This window comes from Equus quagga, chromosome 5 (assembly GCF_021613505.1).
Source record: "Equus quagga isolate Etosha38 chromosome 5, UCLA_HA_Equagga_1.0, whole genome shotgun sequence".
In the NCBI taxonomy this organism is placed as follows: domain Eukaryota; kingdom Metazoa; phylum Chordata; class Mammalia; order Perissodactyla; family Equidae; genus Equus; species Equus quagga.
This window is the reverse complement of record NC_060271.1, coordinates 136630852-136645907: the sequence shown is the minus strand read 5'-3', so window position 1 is coordinate 136645907 and position 15056 is coordinate 136630852. Positions and strand designations below refer to the sequence as shown.

The following is a 15056-nucleotide window of genomic DNA, read 5'->3' as shown; positions in this document are numbered from 1 at the left end:
ACCTCACCTTTCAGGAAATGCAAGCTGTGCCCACGTGGGTCCTGGCTGCTGGGGGGCCTGTCTCTTGGGCTAATGTGGCCTGTGTTGAAGGGTCTCTGGCTGCACACTGAGTGGCCCCCCTGCTGGGGAACTCAACAGCTGCAGGAGAAAGTGCATGCAAACTGACAGATTGTCTTTCCTCAAATAACAAAGACAAGTCAATGGGTCCGGCAGAAACCTCCTGCTGTCCTTGGTCCTTTATTGAAATAAGAATAATTTCCACATTTGTAGCCTACACAGCTGTCTGGAAATAGTACAGAGTTGGCTTTGCTGACACTACCTGCTAAAAGTGTGTCATCTCAGCTTTCAAGGTGTCTAGTCCCCAGACACGCAGCTAAGACAAGAGCAGGGGGGCCCTAGGCCCCACGTCTCAGAAGCCGGGGACCCTCCTGGCACAGGAAGGTGGAGGGCGACCCCACATCAGCGATGGGCTTCCTGGGCTCTGTGATGTGCACATTATCCTTCGTTAAAAATCGCTGAGGAAGCTGAATTCCAAGTGCTCTTTCTGCCCTGTCTCCACTTCAAAGGGCTGTGTGATATCTTCATTAAAATTAATAAGAATTACCTGCCTGCTGCGAGCTGCTCCCGCTCCTTGTGCGTGTCTAGAGGACAAATGTGCGCTCGCACACTCATTAGTGGAGCGGGACTGGGGAAGGGGCCTTCCATCAGCTCACAGCTCTCCGGGTGCCTCCCCCAGAAGCTGCTGAGACTTAAAGGGACAGGATCTAAGTGTGTCTACTGCATTGCCAATCATCTCACACGATCCAGGGAGGCAGATTTGTTTGCTTTTTGCAAAATCTTCTTGTCCTTGGGAGGCGCAGGAAGACCTTCTTGGCAGAGGAAGAAGGCAGTAGAGCTCTTCTTCTCGTCTGCTCGCCCTCGAGAACCTCTGCATTTGTAACCACACGTTGGAACCTCTGGGTTTTCTGCCCAAGGGCTAATTTCCAAGAAATGTCTGCAAGTTAAAACCACCCCAGATTGCTATAAAGGAGAGGACGTGTTGGCAGTTTCATGGAACTTTAATGGCTCTCACCTTTTTCTTCTCCAATACACCCTAAAGACAGAATATTCCTATTAGAAACACCTCACACCAGCGATAGTTCTCAGCGTGCGTGGGGGCTGTGGTGGAGAGTGAGTGTGCCATAGGAGGAGGCTCCTCCCCAGGGTGCTCTGGTGCGTACCAGCTTGACAACTTCGAGTGGTATAAGAATAAAGGTATGCTTGTGCGTGTGTGTGTATGGTGTGTATGTTTTATGTATTTGTGTATGTGTGTTTGAATAGGTGCATGTATATGTATGTATGTTAGCATGTCTGTGTGCACACATAGGGCGTGTATATATGTATGTTAGCATGCCTGTGTGCATGCGGCTGTATAGTGTGTATTGTGTGCGTATGTGTATGTATGTATGTTAGCATGCCTGTGTGCACACATAGGGCGTGCATATATGTATGTTAGCATGCCTGTGTGCACACATAGGGCGTGTATATATGTATGTTAGCATGCCTGTGTGCATGCGGCTGTATAGTGTGTATTGTGTGCGCATGTGTATGTATGTATGTTTGCATGCCTGTGTGCACACATAGGGCGTGTATATATGTATGTTTGCATGCCTGTGTGCACACATAGGGCGTGTATATATGTATGTTAGCATGCCTGTGTGCATGCGGCTGTATAGTGTGTATTATGTGCGCATGTGTATGCATGTATGTTTGCATGCCTGTGTGAACACATAGGGCGTGTATATATGTATGTTAGCATGCCTGTGTGCACACATAGGGCGTGTATATATGTATGTTAGCATGCCTGTGTGCACACATAGGGCGTGTATATATGTATGTTAGCATGCCTGTGTGCATGCGGCTGTATAGTGTGTATTGTGTGCGCATGTGTATGTATGTATGTTAGCATGCCTGTGTGCATGCGGCTGCATAGTGTGTATTGTGTGCGCATGTGTATGTATGTATGTTAGCATGCCTGTGTGCATGCGGCTGTATAGTGTGTATTGTGTGCGCATGTGTATGTATGTATGTTAGCATGCCTGTGTGCACACATAGGGCGTGTATTTATGTATGTTAGCATGCCTGTGTGTATGTGGCTGTATAGTGTGTATTGTGTGCGCATGCGTATGTATGTGTGTATGCACGCACATGTATACACACGTGTGCACACTGCCCAGCACCAGCAAATGGTGTCTGTTCTCATTCCGCCTGATCAGAGCAGGTCCACGAAGGGGTGGGAGCTGTGCATGGAGAGGCACTGGCCCCCCAGCTGTGGCATCTCCACACCCCCCCAGGCCTAGCTGTCCCCAGTGCCCGGCCCTTCCCTGCAAAGACCCTCCTGTGAGTCCATCAGGGTGTGTTACATGACCAGGTCCTCTCACGTCTGAGGGCCTGCAGAGTAGGCCTCAGGGAGGAGGCCGTGGTTTAGGGCAGAAGGACGGAGCAGGGACAAGCGAGGTGGGGGCCTGGCAGCCATCCTGATCCCCCACTGATCCAGTGCCCCAGGCCACAGCCGACCAAGGAGAGCGGGCTCCTCAGAGGCTCTGGTGAGGCTCTCCGCCCTTGCTGGCATCTCAGCGTCCCAGTGCCTGCCTTCTGGGCTCTGAGGGAGACCTTGTTTGTCTTCTCTCGAGCCTGCTGCGTGCCTTCAGCCCCGGGTCTCTGAAACGCAGTCTTCCAGTTGTGGCTGGGTCTGTGGAGAACTGCTCTGGCGTCAGGAAGACCAGGCTCAGGGTCTGGAGCCCTGGACTTGGAGGCAGGTGACCTCAGTCTGAGTGACGCCTACATCATTGTGTGGTCAGTGACCCGAGCCGCTGAACACCACTGTGATGTCATTTTACGGATGAAGAAACTGAGGCTCAGAGAGGATCGTAACTTGTCCAGATTTTCATGGTGGAGGATCAGGATCCAGGTGTAGTTTGCCTGATTGCATAGTCTGTGCTCTGGGTCATTGGACAGTGATTGCTTTTACTAGCTTGCTGTGTGACCAGCAATGAGTGGCTTCACCTCTCTGAATTCCAGCTTCTCTTCTGGGGCAGAGGGAAAGTGCATTAGTCAGCTGGGGCTGCATAACAAATACCACAGACATTTATTCTCTCACAGTCTGGAGGCTGGAGGGCCAAGCTCCAGGGGCTGGCATGGTGGTTTCTCCTGAGACAGCTCTTCCTGGCTTGCAGACAGCTACCTTCTCACTGTGTCCTCTTGTCTGTGTGTGTCTCCCCAGCATCTCTTTCTCTGCTTATAAGGACACCAGACGTATGGGATCAGGTCCCCACCCCTAAGACCCCATTGAACCTCAATTACCCCTTAAAGGCCCCATCTCCAAATATGGTCACACTGGGGGCTGGGACTTCAATACATGAATTTAGGGGACACAATTCAGCCCATAACAGCTGGTAATGACAATCATACTGTGAGGCTGAAACCCATCGATACATGTGAACGTGTTTTCCTGGCACCCCGTGTACCCAGGAGTATTCTTATTTCTCTCTGAAAGATGGAAAAACAAGCAGAACTGCCCAGGATCGCCGGCACCACCTCGGTAACTCTAGTTTGCACCTGGAGCCCACAAAGGGTAGGTTGCGGTGGAGCCTCAACCAGCATCAAGGAGGGCTGTTCCCACAGTCTGGGCCCGTCCTACGCCAGCTTTGGGGCCCTTGAGAGTCACCCGGGGACATGTTAAAATGCGAATTAACATGTTAAGTGCTCCATCTGGGGCGGGGCCTGAGCCTCTGCATGTCTGTGCTGCTCCAGTGCGGTCGTGTTGCTGGGCTGCAGACCCCCCTTGACGAAGCAACTCCTCAACCCTGACAGTTTCTGTGTCCGACTCACAGTCACTACAGCTGACACTTACGTCCCCCTGCCACCTGCCAGACGCTGTTCCTGATGTTGCTTGTGCTTCCCAGAACCCCCAAAAAGAGGGCACCATGGTCACTATTATTATCTCCATTTCATAGGTCAGGAAACAAGCACAGAGAGCACACAGCTGAATGACGGAGGGAGGACTGAGCCAGGCTCCAGGCCCCGCTCTAAGCACCGTGCAGACAGCGCCTTGCTTGGGGTGGGCAAGCAGAGCTGAGTCCTGGAGGCACAGCAAATCCAGAGAGTAGGAGGCGGTGCGATGCTGTCTCGTGCAAGTCTTTATTATAGGACACCATTTTGCAGATGAGAAAACTGAGGCACAGAGAGATTCAGCCTCGGAGGGCAGAGCTGGGCACAGACCTGGGGCTGCCTCGCTCCCACCCCAGCCTTGACCTGCACACACAGCCTTTCTGCTCCTCCAGGCTTCTCCCATTCCACACCTCAGGTCTCAGGCGTGGCTCCTGCGCCAGTGACATCAGCATCACCTGGGAACTTGCTGGAAATGCTCCACCCCAGACCTGCAGAGTCCACTCTGGGATGGAAGCAGTCATCGGTGTTAACAAGCCCCAGGGACTCAGCCCAGGTCTCGAACGCTGCCCTCGGTTACTCAGCTGGCGCATTTGCTCCTCCCTTGGGCTTGGGCTCAGTGACTGCCTCCTCAAGCTGAGCCGCTGGGTATCTCACCTGGCTTCCGATTTTCTGCATTCATGCCTGGTTTCTCAGAGCCCCCTATGGCAGAGTCCTTCTTCTCCAAGGGCAGGAGCTGGGCTCAGTACCGCTGGGGGCAGGCGCCACGTCTCCCCAACAACCTTGAATTAACATTAACGTTCGGCTGTGCAATTCAGAGATGGGCCGAAATCCAAATGCTGGCAAATCATCCTCAGGTGATGAGTTATTTACAACAACAGGATATGTGCTAGACTTTTCCTGCATCCTTCAGCTGATGAGATGAACCGATAATTAATTATCTGTTAAGGTGGGAAAGCCTGTGTAGGGCAAGCTCTTTGCCAAGGACGTTTTTGATCACAGGTGTCTCCCCTCCAGGGCTCTCCAGGACCCTCTCGCCCCTTCTCCGGCTCTGCTCCGGGCTGGCAGGAGCTGTGTGGGGGAGCGGAGGGCAGGTCTTGCTAGAGCTCCTCTCTGCAGGCTCTCAGGGAGTTAACCCTGAAACTCCCTTCCTGCCTTTCCTCGTCTTACAGCTTCTCTGTGGTGTTCATGCAGTTGGTCCGCTCCTCACTGAACGCTTGGCCTCAGTGCCTATGCTCTCGCCTTGTTCCTCTCCTCCCACCACTCCCCTCAGACCCCTGAGCGCTCCTTCCTTCAATGCCTGTGCCCGTCCGGTCCCACTGGGGCCTGCTCTTCCCGCTGCCCGCCTTCTCTCATCGCCATCGACACGCTGATGCCCCCCAGTCTCAAGCCCCCTCCCAGAGCCAGTCTCCACCGGCCTTCTGGACCTCTGCCCTCTCATGACCCTGGGCATTTCAGCCTCAGTGTGTCTCCAGTGGGCCTCATCTTCCTGTTGCTGCTTCCTCCTGCCTTCCCAGGCCCGGGGAGTAGCACCCTCCACCCCCGGATGTCCAGGCCAGAAGCTTGGGCACCATCATCCCCTTTGTCCTCACCCCTCACATGGATCGTTTTCACAAGGTTTTGTCAATTCTGCCTCCCAACTATTCCTCAAATCTGGACATTTCTTCCATCCTCCTGGACACCACTTCACTGTAGCCCCCTTTGTTCTCCCCTGACTGGCCTATCTTTGCCCCCTTCTAATCCCTCTATGAGTGTAACTGGATGCGTTTAAACTTGAATCTGATCTTGTGACCGTCTTCTTCTTATCTCCCCACCGCGCGGTGTATGCGCCGCACCCTCTCGGATGCCTCCTTGAGCTCCCTAGTTGGGTTCAGGGCCCTCGCCTGGGCTCCCTTAGAGCCCTTTGCCCCTCCTGTAACAATACTTCTACTCATGTTACAACTGTCTGCTCGTCTCCCCACAGACTCTCACCCTGTCACTCTAGCGTCCCCAGCGTGCAGCCCGCAGTATCTGTGGGGAGAATCCCTTCCTTCCCAGCTGGACGGGTCCTTGTTCTGGGCGAACCGTTGAGCCGTCCGAGCCCCACCAGTGCGATGGGTCCCTCTATGACCTGGAGAGGAACGCACGGGCGCGTGAAGAAACTTGTGAACAGACACCTCCTTTTTATGCAAATGGAGGCATTTCTGTGGGGGTGTGTTTCTGTTTTAGCTGTAGCTAACCCCTTAGCCTGCGTCTGTCCTCTGATCTGCATCCATTCTGAGTTCAGGGACTGTCACAAAACCAGGAGTTCCTGGCAGGGACATCCTCAGTTTTAAGGAGCGAGGTGGTGTCCCAGCGGGACCAGTACTGTCTGTAGGCAGCACTGAGTCCTTCCGACCACCCTTCTCTGGCAGAGCTGCTTACACTGAATTTCATTTAGTTTCTACAACAATGCGGGTTATAAATGATCATAAAATCACAATCACACATGGACTTGTCCACGAAAAAAATGATAAAATTAAATCTGATTGTCGTCCTCTTTTTCCAAGTTTTCGCAGTGTCTTGGTTTGTGTTCGCTGGCTTGGCTTGTGGTCTGCGGTGATCCCCAGCAGGCAGGCAGGGGCGGCTGCCAAGGGTTTAAGATCGCTCTGTGGGAGGAAAACAGCGTTGAGAACATTCTCTCTATGACTTGGTTTGCTCTGGAAATGGGTGAAGACGGCTGATCTTCGTCTTAGTTGGGGCATCAGAGCAGACAGCCCTGTGGGATCCCGGCGTGGGAACCAGCCACAGTGCCATCTTGTTGTGATGAGGGACAGTGGCAGGGGTGGGGGCAGGGCTGGTGCCCTGCCAAGTGAGCTGACAGATGTCGGTGGGCCAGGGGGAGCCAGGTGTTCCTCCGTGGGGTGGGTGGCACAATGAGGCATGGAATGAAGCCTTCCTGGGCCTGGCTGCTGCTTCCTTCTCTTCCTTCTCCTCCAGCTTCGTGTTTGAAAGAGGCGCGAGCTGCCTGATAGACTGCTGCCTCTCCTTGGAGGGTGCTTCTTCGAGGGCGGCTCTGCCGCCGGCCCGCACAGCCTGCCGCAGGCATGGGTGGCCTTGTTCCTGAGATGCCGTTATGCCTGTGTTACAGGAGGTGGCTCCTTATTTGGTTTGGGGGGCAGGAATCAGAGCTGGGAAGCACCATCTTGCTGGGATGGAGGAAAGACAATCTCTCCTTCTCTGTAATGGCAGAGTAGAGGGGCCCTTGGTTGAGTTCAGGACTGACAGAGGTACCATTTGGCCTCCTCTGTTCTGTACTGTGTGTCTTTTAGGGGAAGTGTGTGTTCCTTTGGAAAAGATATCAACAAGTGACTGGTATCAATCATATACATGACCTTGAAGAGATTAAGATAAGACCTATAATTTTTTAATCTCCTCTTAGGGGTGTGTGTGTGATGTTAAATGGGAGGTATACTGGATTACGTGTCCATCAACCAATGTGATCTTATTGTTCTCTACAGGAGATGTCGGTGACAAAGGACAGAAAGGCAGTGTGGGTCGCCATGGAAAAATTGGTCCCATTGGTTCGAAAGGTATTTCCGATGCACTTCTTGCCTCATGGTCCCTTGCAGGCCCCCAGCACCCGGACCCTCTGAGAATGATCACAGACTGAACGGTCTCCCCTGGGGGTCTTGTTTATTTTTGTGTGCTTTATACATGATAAAGTCTGTCCTGGTGTGTGCATTTGGGGAGGGGTCAGAGTTAACTGATGGCTTTGTGCCCACCAGGGCAGGACAAGTACTTCCCAGTCCGCAGGACTCACGTGCCGCCCCGGGGGGAGAATCAGGAGCCGGTGCACCTGGGCAAGACTGACTTTCCATCTGCCATTTCCTTAACCAGTTTAATAAAACCACTAGAGCCCCATTTGAGTAACAAAAGGACAGTGCTCCAGAAACACTGTCTACCCACCTCTGGCTTTCGTGTCTTAGACTTTCTGAGACCATGGGGCCGTTCTCAGTGAGAGCGAGGAACAGGAGGGCAGCAGCTGTGCTAGTGACAACACACCTGCGGTTTCCAAATGGTGTCCATCTTGTGACCTCGTCTGACTCGCACAAGCCTGGAGGGGGGCAGATCAGGAGACTGAGGCCCTGGGCAGTTAAGGCTCGGCTCAGAATTGCGCAGCTCTCCCACCCTCCATCCTCACTCCGGCAGCAAACGTTTTCTGAGCCCTGGATGATCCCTTACCCATGCTGGGCTCCGGAGGGCACAGCCGGGGGAAGAGTCAAGGAGCCCCAGTCCGTGAGCTCTCAGTGAGTGGTCCCTTGGAGGTCTCCCAATAGGTCCTGCCCTGGGTGCTAGAAATGAGGAGATCGGGACGGGGAAGGCCAGTGTTGGTGCAAAGCCGCCGAGAAGCGGAGGCGAGGGGGGATCTGCCCTGTGGTCTGCCCAATGCTGGAGCCTCATTAACCTGCCTCAGGGTTTGAGCTGTGATTGGGTTCAAGTGGTTTGTTCTGATTGGTTGCCACAGACCTCCCCGAAGCCCAGCTCATCCCTCACAGGAGGGGGCCTGGCCAGGAGTGTAATGGAGAGTGCGGCCAGCTCAGCTGAGCTGCTCGCTCCTCCTGGCAAAGCTGTAGGCGGCACGTGCCCCAGGGATGGCTGACTCACTAACGAGCACAGATACGCAAGGTGTAAAGGGGGATACGGATGCTTTGCAGAACTTTAAAAACATTGTGGCAAAATATTTGTAACATAATATTTGCCGCTTTAACTATTTTAAGTGTATAACTCAGTGATATTAAGTACATTTGCCATATTGTACAGTTATCACCGCTATCGACTTCCAAAACGTCTTCATCATCCCAAAGAGAAACCCCAAACTCATGAAGCAATGACTCCCCATCCCCTCCCTCCAGCCCTGGGAAACCGCTACTCTGCTTTCTGTCTCTATGAATTTGCCTATTCTAGGTATTTCAGCTAAATGGAATCATACCAGATTTGTCTTTTCGTGTCTGACTTATGTCACTTAGTATACTATTTTCAAGGTTCATCTGTGTCGTAGCATATGTCAGAATTTCCTTCCTTTTTAAGGCTAAATAATACTCTATTGCATCGATGGAGCACATTTTATTTATCCATGCATCTGTTGGTGGACATTTGGGTTGTGCCCACCTTTTAGCTATTGTGAAGAATGCAATGGATATTGGCGTATGAATAGGGATGTGTTTGCTTTTAATGTACAGCATGTGCTCTGGATAAATGTCATGTCTCACCAAGGGAAAGCGTGCTAGAAAGACCCTTATTCCGCTTAGCTTACTTGATTTGCTTCATCTTTGAGATTTCCATCCCAGGTCCTGGTCAAGTTGACCTTTCAGTGGTTTTCAAACCCCTGACGCTGATAAAAGACCACAAAGGCATCAGTTGGAAGGAGCCTGCCAAGTGCGCTCCCTCCCCAGGGAAATGGACTATGCGTCTACATAGACAGAAGAGTCGCTGCCCCCTCACTGTCCCATGCCAGCTGAGACACTCGGGTTCTCTCAGGGAGAAGGAAGACAATGCTTGAGGACATTCCTGTGACTTTAATATAACTATTCACGTTCTAATTTTAGAATAGCAAGAAAGCTTAGTTGCAGGATTTCATTCAACCCCCTTGTTTTAGAAGTTGGCAGACATGGAGGGCAGTGTCCTGTCTCAGAGGAGATGGAGCCCAGGTCTCCCAGTGGCTGAACCCTCCTAGGACGCCATGTGCCTCTCAGAGAGGGGTCAGGAGGACTCCGACCTCAAAGGTCATGGGTACTCTTTACTCTGTCTGGACTAGATGGTCGCTAAGGTCCACTCCGGCTCCACGATCACATGTTCCATCTGAAATTTCCTGCTGTAATGAGGGACGGGGACAGAAGTGGCATCAGATTTAGCTGCTACTTACTCATGGTGTTAAGGATTCATGACATGATACCTGCAAAGTGTTCCATGAAACATCTGGGATTTTCCAGAATTGGCTTAAAGAATGATCGTCTGATAATCTCTAAAATCCCACGGTATGTATATGTTCCACATCACATAAATAGAGCCTGAAGAATTAATTATCTATAGATCATCACTCCCTAAGTTCACAGCAAAAAGAGGGTCTGGGAGAAATCTCTGGGCACTGCACACAAGAAAAAACAGTGCTGACCTTGACTCTTTTGAGCTCGTGAACCACGTCCCAACTCTGCTTGGTGACTCTGACCTCAGTTTTCTCTTTCAGGTGAAAAAGGAGATTCTGGTGACATTGGACCCCCGGGCCCTAATGGAGAACCAGGTATGACATAAAGGGTCCAGGGATTTTTAGAACACAAACTAAAAAAGTGTCACTCGTGACATAAAACTGCACTGGGCTGGAAAACGAGCACATGTAAGTGCCGTGCGCTCTCCTGCCTGTCACACCCTCTTGTAGATGATGTCAGTGTCCGTCCCCTTCTGCCTGAGGATTTTCACGTCCTTCCTAGGACTGTAGCCTGCTTTCCAACTACAGATGATCATGCCTCGTACGCAGTTCGGCTCAGATACTCCCGTGCTAGAGCTCGCTGTTGTCATTTCTGAATACCTCTCTGGCGCCACAGGATCTGCCCCTTCCTCTGACCACCAAACCGCTCAGAACAGTCATCCTTGCAGCCCACTCCCTATTCCCTCCACTGAGGCTCCCCCCAGAGGTCCCCGGGGACCCAGTCCAGCTCATGGACTTAGCCTGCTTCCCTGCTGACCATCCCTGCCCAGTGTCCTTGAGACCTGGCCACAGGCAACCGCCCCGTCCTCTCTGCCTGCCCTCCCATTGCCACCACTGCTTCCTCTCTTCTTTGCAGAGCTGCCTGCCACCCTCTCCTCTTTCTGCACGTGGCCGTCACCTCCATGGTGGCCCTCACAGTGCAGTCCCATCGGTCCACTTGCCTGCATGCCTCTCCTCTCGTCCTGCTGCCCGCACCTTCCCTCAACCCCTCTCCCTGCAGGGGACGCATTTCCCATGTGGCTACGTAGGCCGGCCATCCTCCAACAGCCTCTCCTTCCCCAACCGCAGTGTCGCCCGCCAGACTGTACTGCACGGCTGTCCCTTTTCTTATTCCTGCTGCCACCACCTCATTCAGGCTCTCATGACTTCTGGCTGGATGACTGAAATACCGGCCTAACTGGTCTGTACTTTCCAGTCTTCTTTCCCACGAAATGTTGACCACGAAAGACGCTTAACAGATACTGGATTTAGAAGGAAGACCCGGTGTTTGAATAACTAGAATATTCTCCCAACCCTCTTTTCTGCCTCCAACGGATATGCTCGCCAGTCAGGACCCACAAGGAAAACCAGTGGAACCCAGTGTGGTTCCCAGTGGTGGGGTGGTGACTGTCCCTTCCCGACTGATGTGTCTGTGGGGACGTCCTGGTGTCCACTTGCTGAGTCAGCCTGTCTTTCTCCCCCTCCCACATATCGTATCTCCACTGGATCTCACGTTGTCAGTGCCATTCGGAAAGTGGTCTCTGCGACAGGTTTGACTCTCAGAAACCAGGGGAAAAGAGGCATTAGATTTCAGAATAAAAAGCCCTTGTTTAAAAAGCTCCCACACCACCGCAGAGACGAAGGGGGGGAATGGCGGCCTGAGGAACGGCTTTGCCCCTATGAGTTCAGTCCCTGGAGGTGACAGTAGCCTGCTCTCGCGGCCACGTCCCGACACTCAGCACATCTGAGTGGGGAGAAGAGGACCCAGCAGCACGTGAGAGGTGTGACGGGGAGCACATCCCTTGGATGGGCCTATACTGCGAGATGAGGGGGCCAGTCAGGCCTCCACAGCTCAGACACTTGGAAAGGAAGACGAGGACACGAATGCTGGCTTCTCTCTGGAGAGATCACTGCAGAAAGCCTCAGTGCCTCCCACCTCAGTGAACTGGAAGACAACATTGATCTTTGATAAAACTTCCATTAAGAAAACCCAGACCCAAGCCCAACAAACGTTGTTTCAAATGCCCACATGTGCAAAGGACCTTTGTGTGTGGGAAGTTGTGGGGGGCGGGGGGCATGTTTTGGACTCTAAGAGATGGAGGATGGCTGAGATTTTGGAAGATGGGTTCAAACTTCCAACAGACATGTTCCGACTGGAAGGCTGGGCTGAAGGTGGGAATTTGGCAGGAAAAGATGACAGGTCCGCAGGCAGGCTCACAGCAGTCAAAGGACAGGGCCTGGGAGCTGGGCAGACACTGCTCCTGTTCTGGTGGAGAGGGTGCAAGCCAGCAAGGCCTGGATGGACCCCCGCACCTGTGAAGGCCCAGCGAGGTTCCGAGCAGGCTCTTGACAAAGTGGAGCTCTTCACAGGAGGAAGACTAGGGTCCTCTCCAAGGGGCCGGGAGAAACCGCCTCATCTGAGGACAGCTGGCAACGCTGGGATAAAATTCAGCTTATTAGTCAGTCGGTAGGACCTGTTGAGGGGCCACGTGTCCTGGACCCTCTGCCCCAGAGGGATCAATTTTTTCCAGGGGTTTCTGGTCTAGCCAGAGTGGCACAAACGTGAGATTTTGGAGCTAGACTCACCCAGATGGCTGGGACTCGCTGGCCCTGTGATGTTGGCCACGGTGACCAGCATTTTACGGGCCTCAACGTCCTCACCGTCAGACAGGGAAGACTCTAGTACGCAGTCATCAGCCCCCTCCTGTCATCATTTAAATACAGTCACGTTTTTCCTACCTTCAAACAAAACAGGATTTGGAAGCCCGCCCTGACGCCTGGCCCCTCTAGGGGCGCCACACCGGGACCTCGGGCGCGCACGCTTTATTCGGGACTTTCACATCCTGCCCCCCAGTTTCTGCCCCAACGCCCCCCGACACTGCGCCTTCGGAGAAGTCCCGGCCGCTGTGCGGTTGCCTGGAGGGGCTCTCTCAGGCCTCCCCCACCTCATCCTTCCCAGCCCCGCCCCTACCCCCGCGCATGCCCACAAAGCGCAAATCTACACCCCGCCCCACGTCGACTCCGATTCTCCGGGGTCGGTGTAGCGCTCCTGTTCCCAGCCCAGCTCCGGCTCCGCGATCGCAGCGCCTCCCTCTGAGTCACTCTGGTCCCTGGGCGCCTCCTGCAGCGCCTTCTTCCCGTTCACCCGCATAGTCAAACAATTACGCTCGAATTTGTCCTCTTGGTTTTCCCCACCACTTTTCTCAAATGTTTCGTCTTCTCCCCATCTTCACCGTCCCCCCTGAGCCAAGCCAGCACAATGCTCTCTCGGCTGCTGTCATACCCCTCCGCTGTACCCTCTGGTTCCTCTCGGGGCCCTGCGCCCCCAGTTCTTTCTTCTGTGGCAACCAGGGAGATGTCTTAAAACATAAGTCGGATCTTGGCTCTGCCTGTTAAAATCCTTCCACTGGGCTTCTCCTTGCCTTTAGGATAAAACCCGACATCTCCATCATGGCCTCGAAGGCCTACGTGGTCTCTTTGTGGAAATAACCTTTATATTCGGGGGAGGGGCGCTTAGTTCTTTTCTGAGCCCAACCCCTTGATTGATCTTCAATCTGTAATCACCGGCTCTCCGCAGGCATCCCGTGTGAGTGCAGCCAGCTCCGGAAGGCCATTGGGGAGATGGATAACCAGGTCACCCAACTGACAACTGAGTTAAAATTCATAAAAAATGGTATGTCCTTCTCGATGCTTCCCCGCTCCCTGGCCCCCGCCCCCTGAGCCGCAGACATGGAGCTCTCTGCGCTGCCACCCGCCTGCTGTCTGTGTCTGTTTTGTGTGTGTGGCGTGCACTGAGTTTGTTTATAGAAATGCAAGTGCTCACTTTTCAGCACTGCCCTCCCCCGCAGCTGTTGCCGGCGTGCGAGAGACAGAGAATAAGATCTACCTGCTGGTGAAGGAGGAGAAGAGGTACGTGGATGCCCAGCTGTCCTGCCAAGGGCGAGGAGGCACGCTGAGCATGCCCAAGGACGAGACCGCCAACGGCCTGATGGCCGCCTACATCGCGCAGGCCGGCCTCGCCCGCGTCTTCATCGGGATCAACGACCTGGAGAGGGAGGGCACCTTCGTTTACTCCGACCGCTCCCCAATGCAGACCTTCAACAAGTGGCGCAGTGGCGAGCCCAACAACGCCTACGACGAGGAGGACTGCGTGGAGATGGTGGCCTCGGGGGGCTGGAACGACGTGGCCTGCCACATCACCATGCACTTCATGTGCGAGTTCGACAAGGAGCACGTGTGAGCGGGCAGCCGGCCTCCTGAACCTTCGCTTTTTGCAGCGTTGTTAGCAGGGCCGCTCCACGACGGCGGCGGCTGGCGAGCTGCCCTCTGTAGTCAGGAGAGCTCTTCCCGATAGCATCGTCCCCTCGAGAAGCCCAGAGCCTCCTTAAGTAAAAGGCTGTTTTTTTCTGAACCTTCGAGAGTGGTGTATGCTAAGGAGAAAAAAAAGTGTTTCTTGGGTGTTATTTCTGAGGAAGCAAAGTTTATTACTTGTATTTTAGCCAAAATTACATAAATGTTCATTCTTTAATTATTACTCAGAATTGCTCTTGCCTTTGTCCAAACTATAAAATAAAATCTTTGAACATTACGATAGTTAAGTACAAACAATGGTAGCGGGATCTTAAATTACTGTCTTCCTTTTAATTTCTATATGGAATAGAACCCACTTAACTTTGACCAATGTTTCTGTAAATTGTGTTAAAATATACATTCCTTTTCACTATTGTCCCAGTAGAAATAATTTTGCTTTGCTGCAAACCCAGATTTCAGGAAAAAGAAAAATAAATTCTCCAAACTTGACAGCTGAATGTGTGGTTTTGTTGGGTTCTCTTCATTTCTTCAGTAGCTGTAGTGGTTGCCTATTGCTGTATCCTGAATTACCCCAAAACTTAGTGGGGTACAACACAAATATGACCATCTCACAGTTTCTGTGGCCCAGGACTTTCCCCAGGGCTTAGCGGGGCCTCTGCTTCACGAGCTGCAGTCAGCCATGTGGCTGTGGGCAGGATTCAGTCCTCATGGGCTGTCGGACTGACAGCCTCAGTGCCCAGCCACGTGGACCTCTCTGTGGGCAGCTCCCCACATGACCCCTGGCTGTGTCAGAGTGGCAAAGAGGAGCCAGAGCGAGAGAGGAGGCACGACAGTCCCAGTCTTTTGTAACCTGGTCTGGGAAGTGACGTCCATCCCCATGGTCACCATGTTCTCT

At 53.0% G+C, this 15056-nt stretch overlaps 1 protein-coding gene across 2 annotated transcripts in view; it reads left to right on the top strand.

Moving 5' to 3' along the window:
* Positions 1 to 14650, top strand: part of COLEC11 (collectin subfamily member 11) — a 36603-nt gene extending 21953 nt beyond the window's left edge. Inside the window, exons 4-7 of one of the 2 annotated variants that reach the window (XM_046662324.1) lie at positions 7407 to 7478; positions 10133 to 10186; positions 13428 to 13523; positions 13681 to 14650. In XM_046662324.1, the coding sequence (XP_046518280.1) occupies positions 7407 to 7478; positions 10133 to 10186; positions 13428 to 13523; positions 13681 to 14090 (632 nt within the window). In that variant the 3' untranslated portion in view covers positions 14091 to 14650. The remainder of the gene's footprint in view (positions 1 to 7406; positions 7479 to 10132; positions 10187 to 13427; positions 13524 to 13680) is intronic. The other variant, XM_046662325.1, reaches the window with a different exon arrangement.
* The last annotated feature ends 406 nt before the right edge of the window (positions 14651 to 15056 follow it).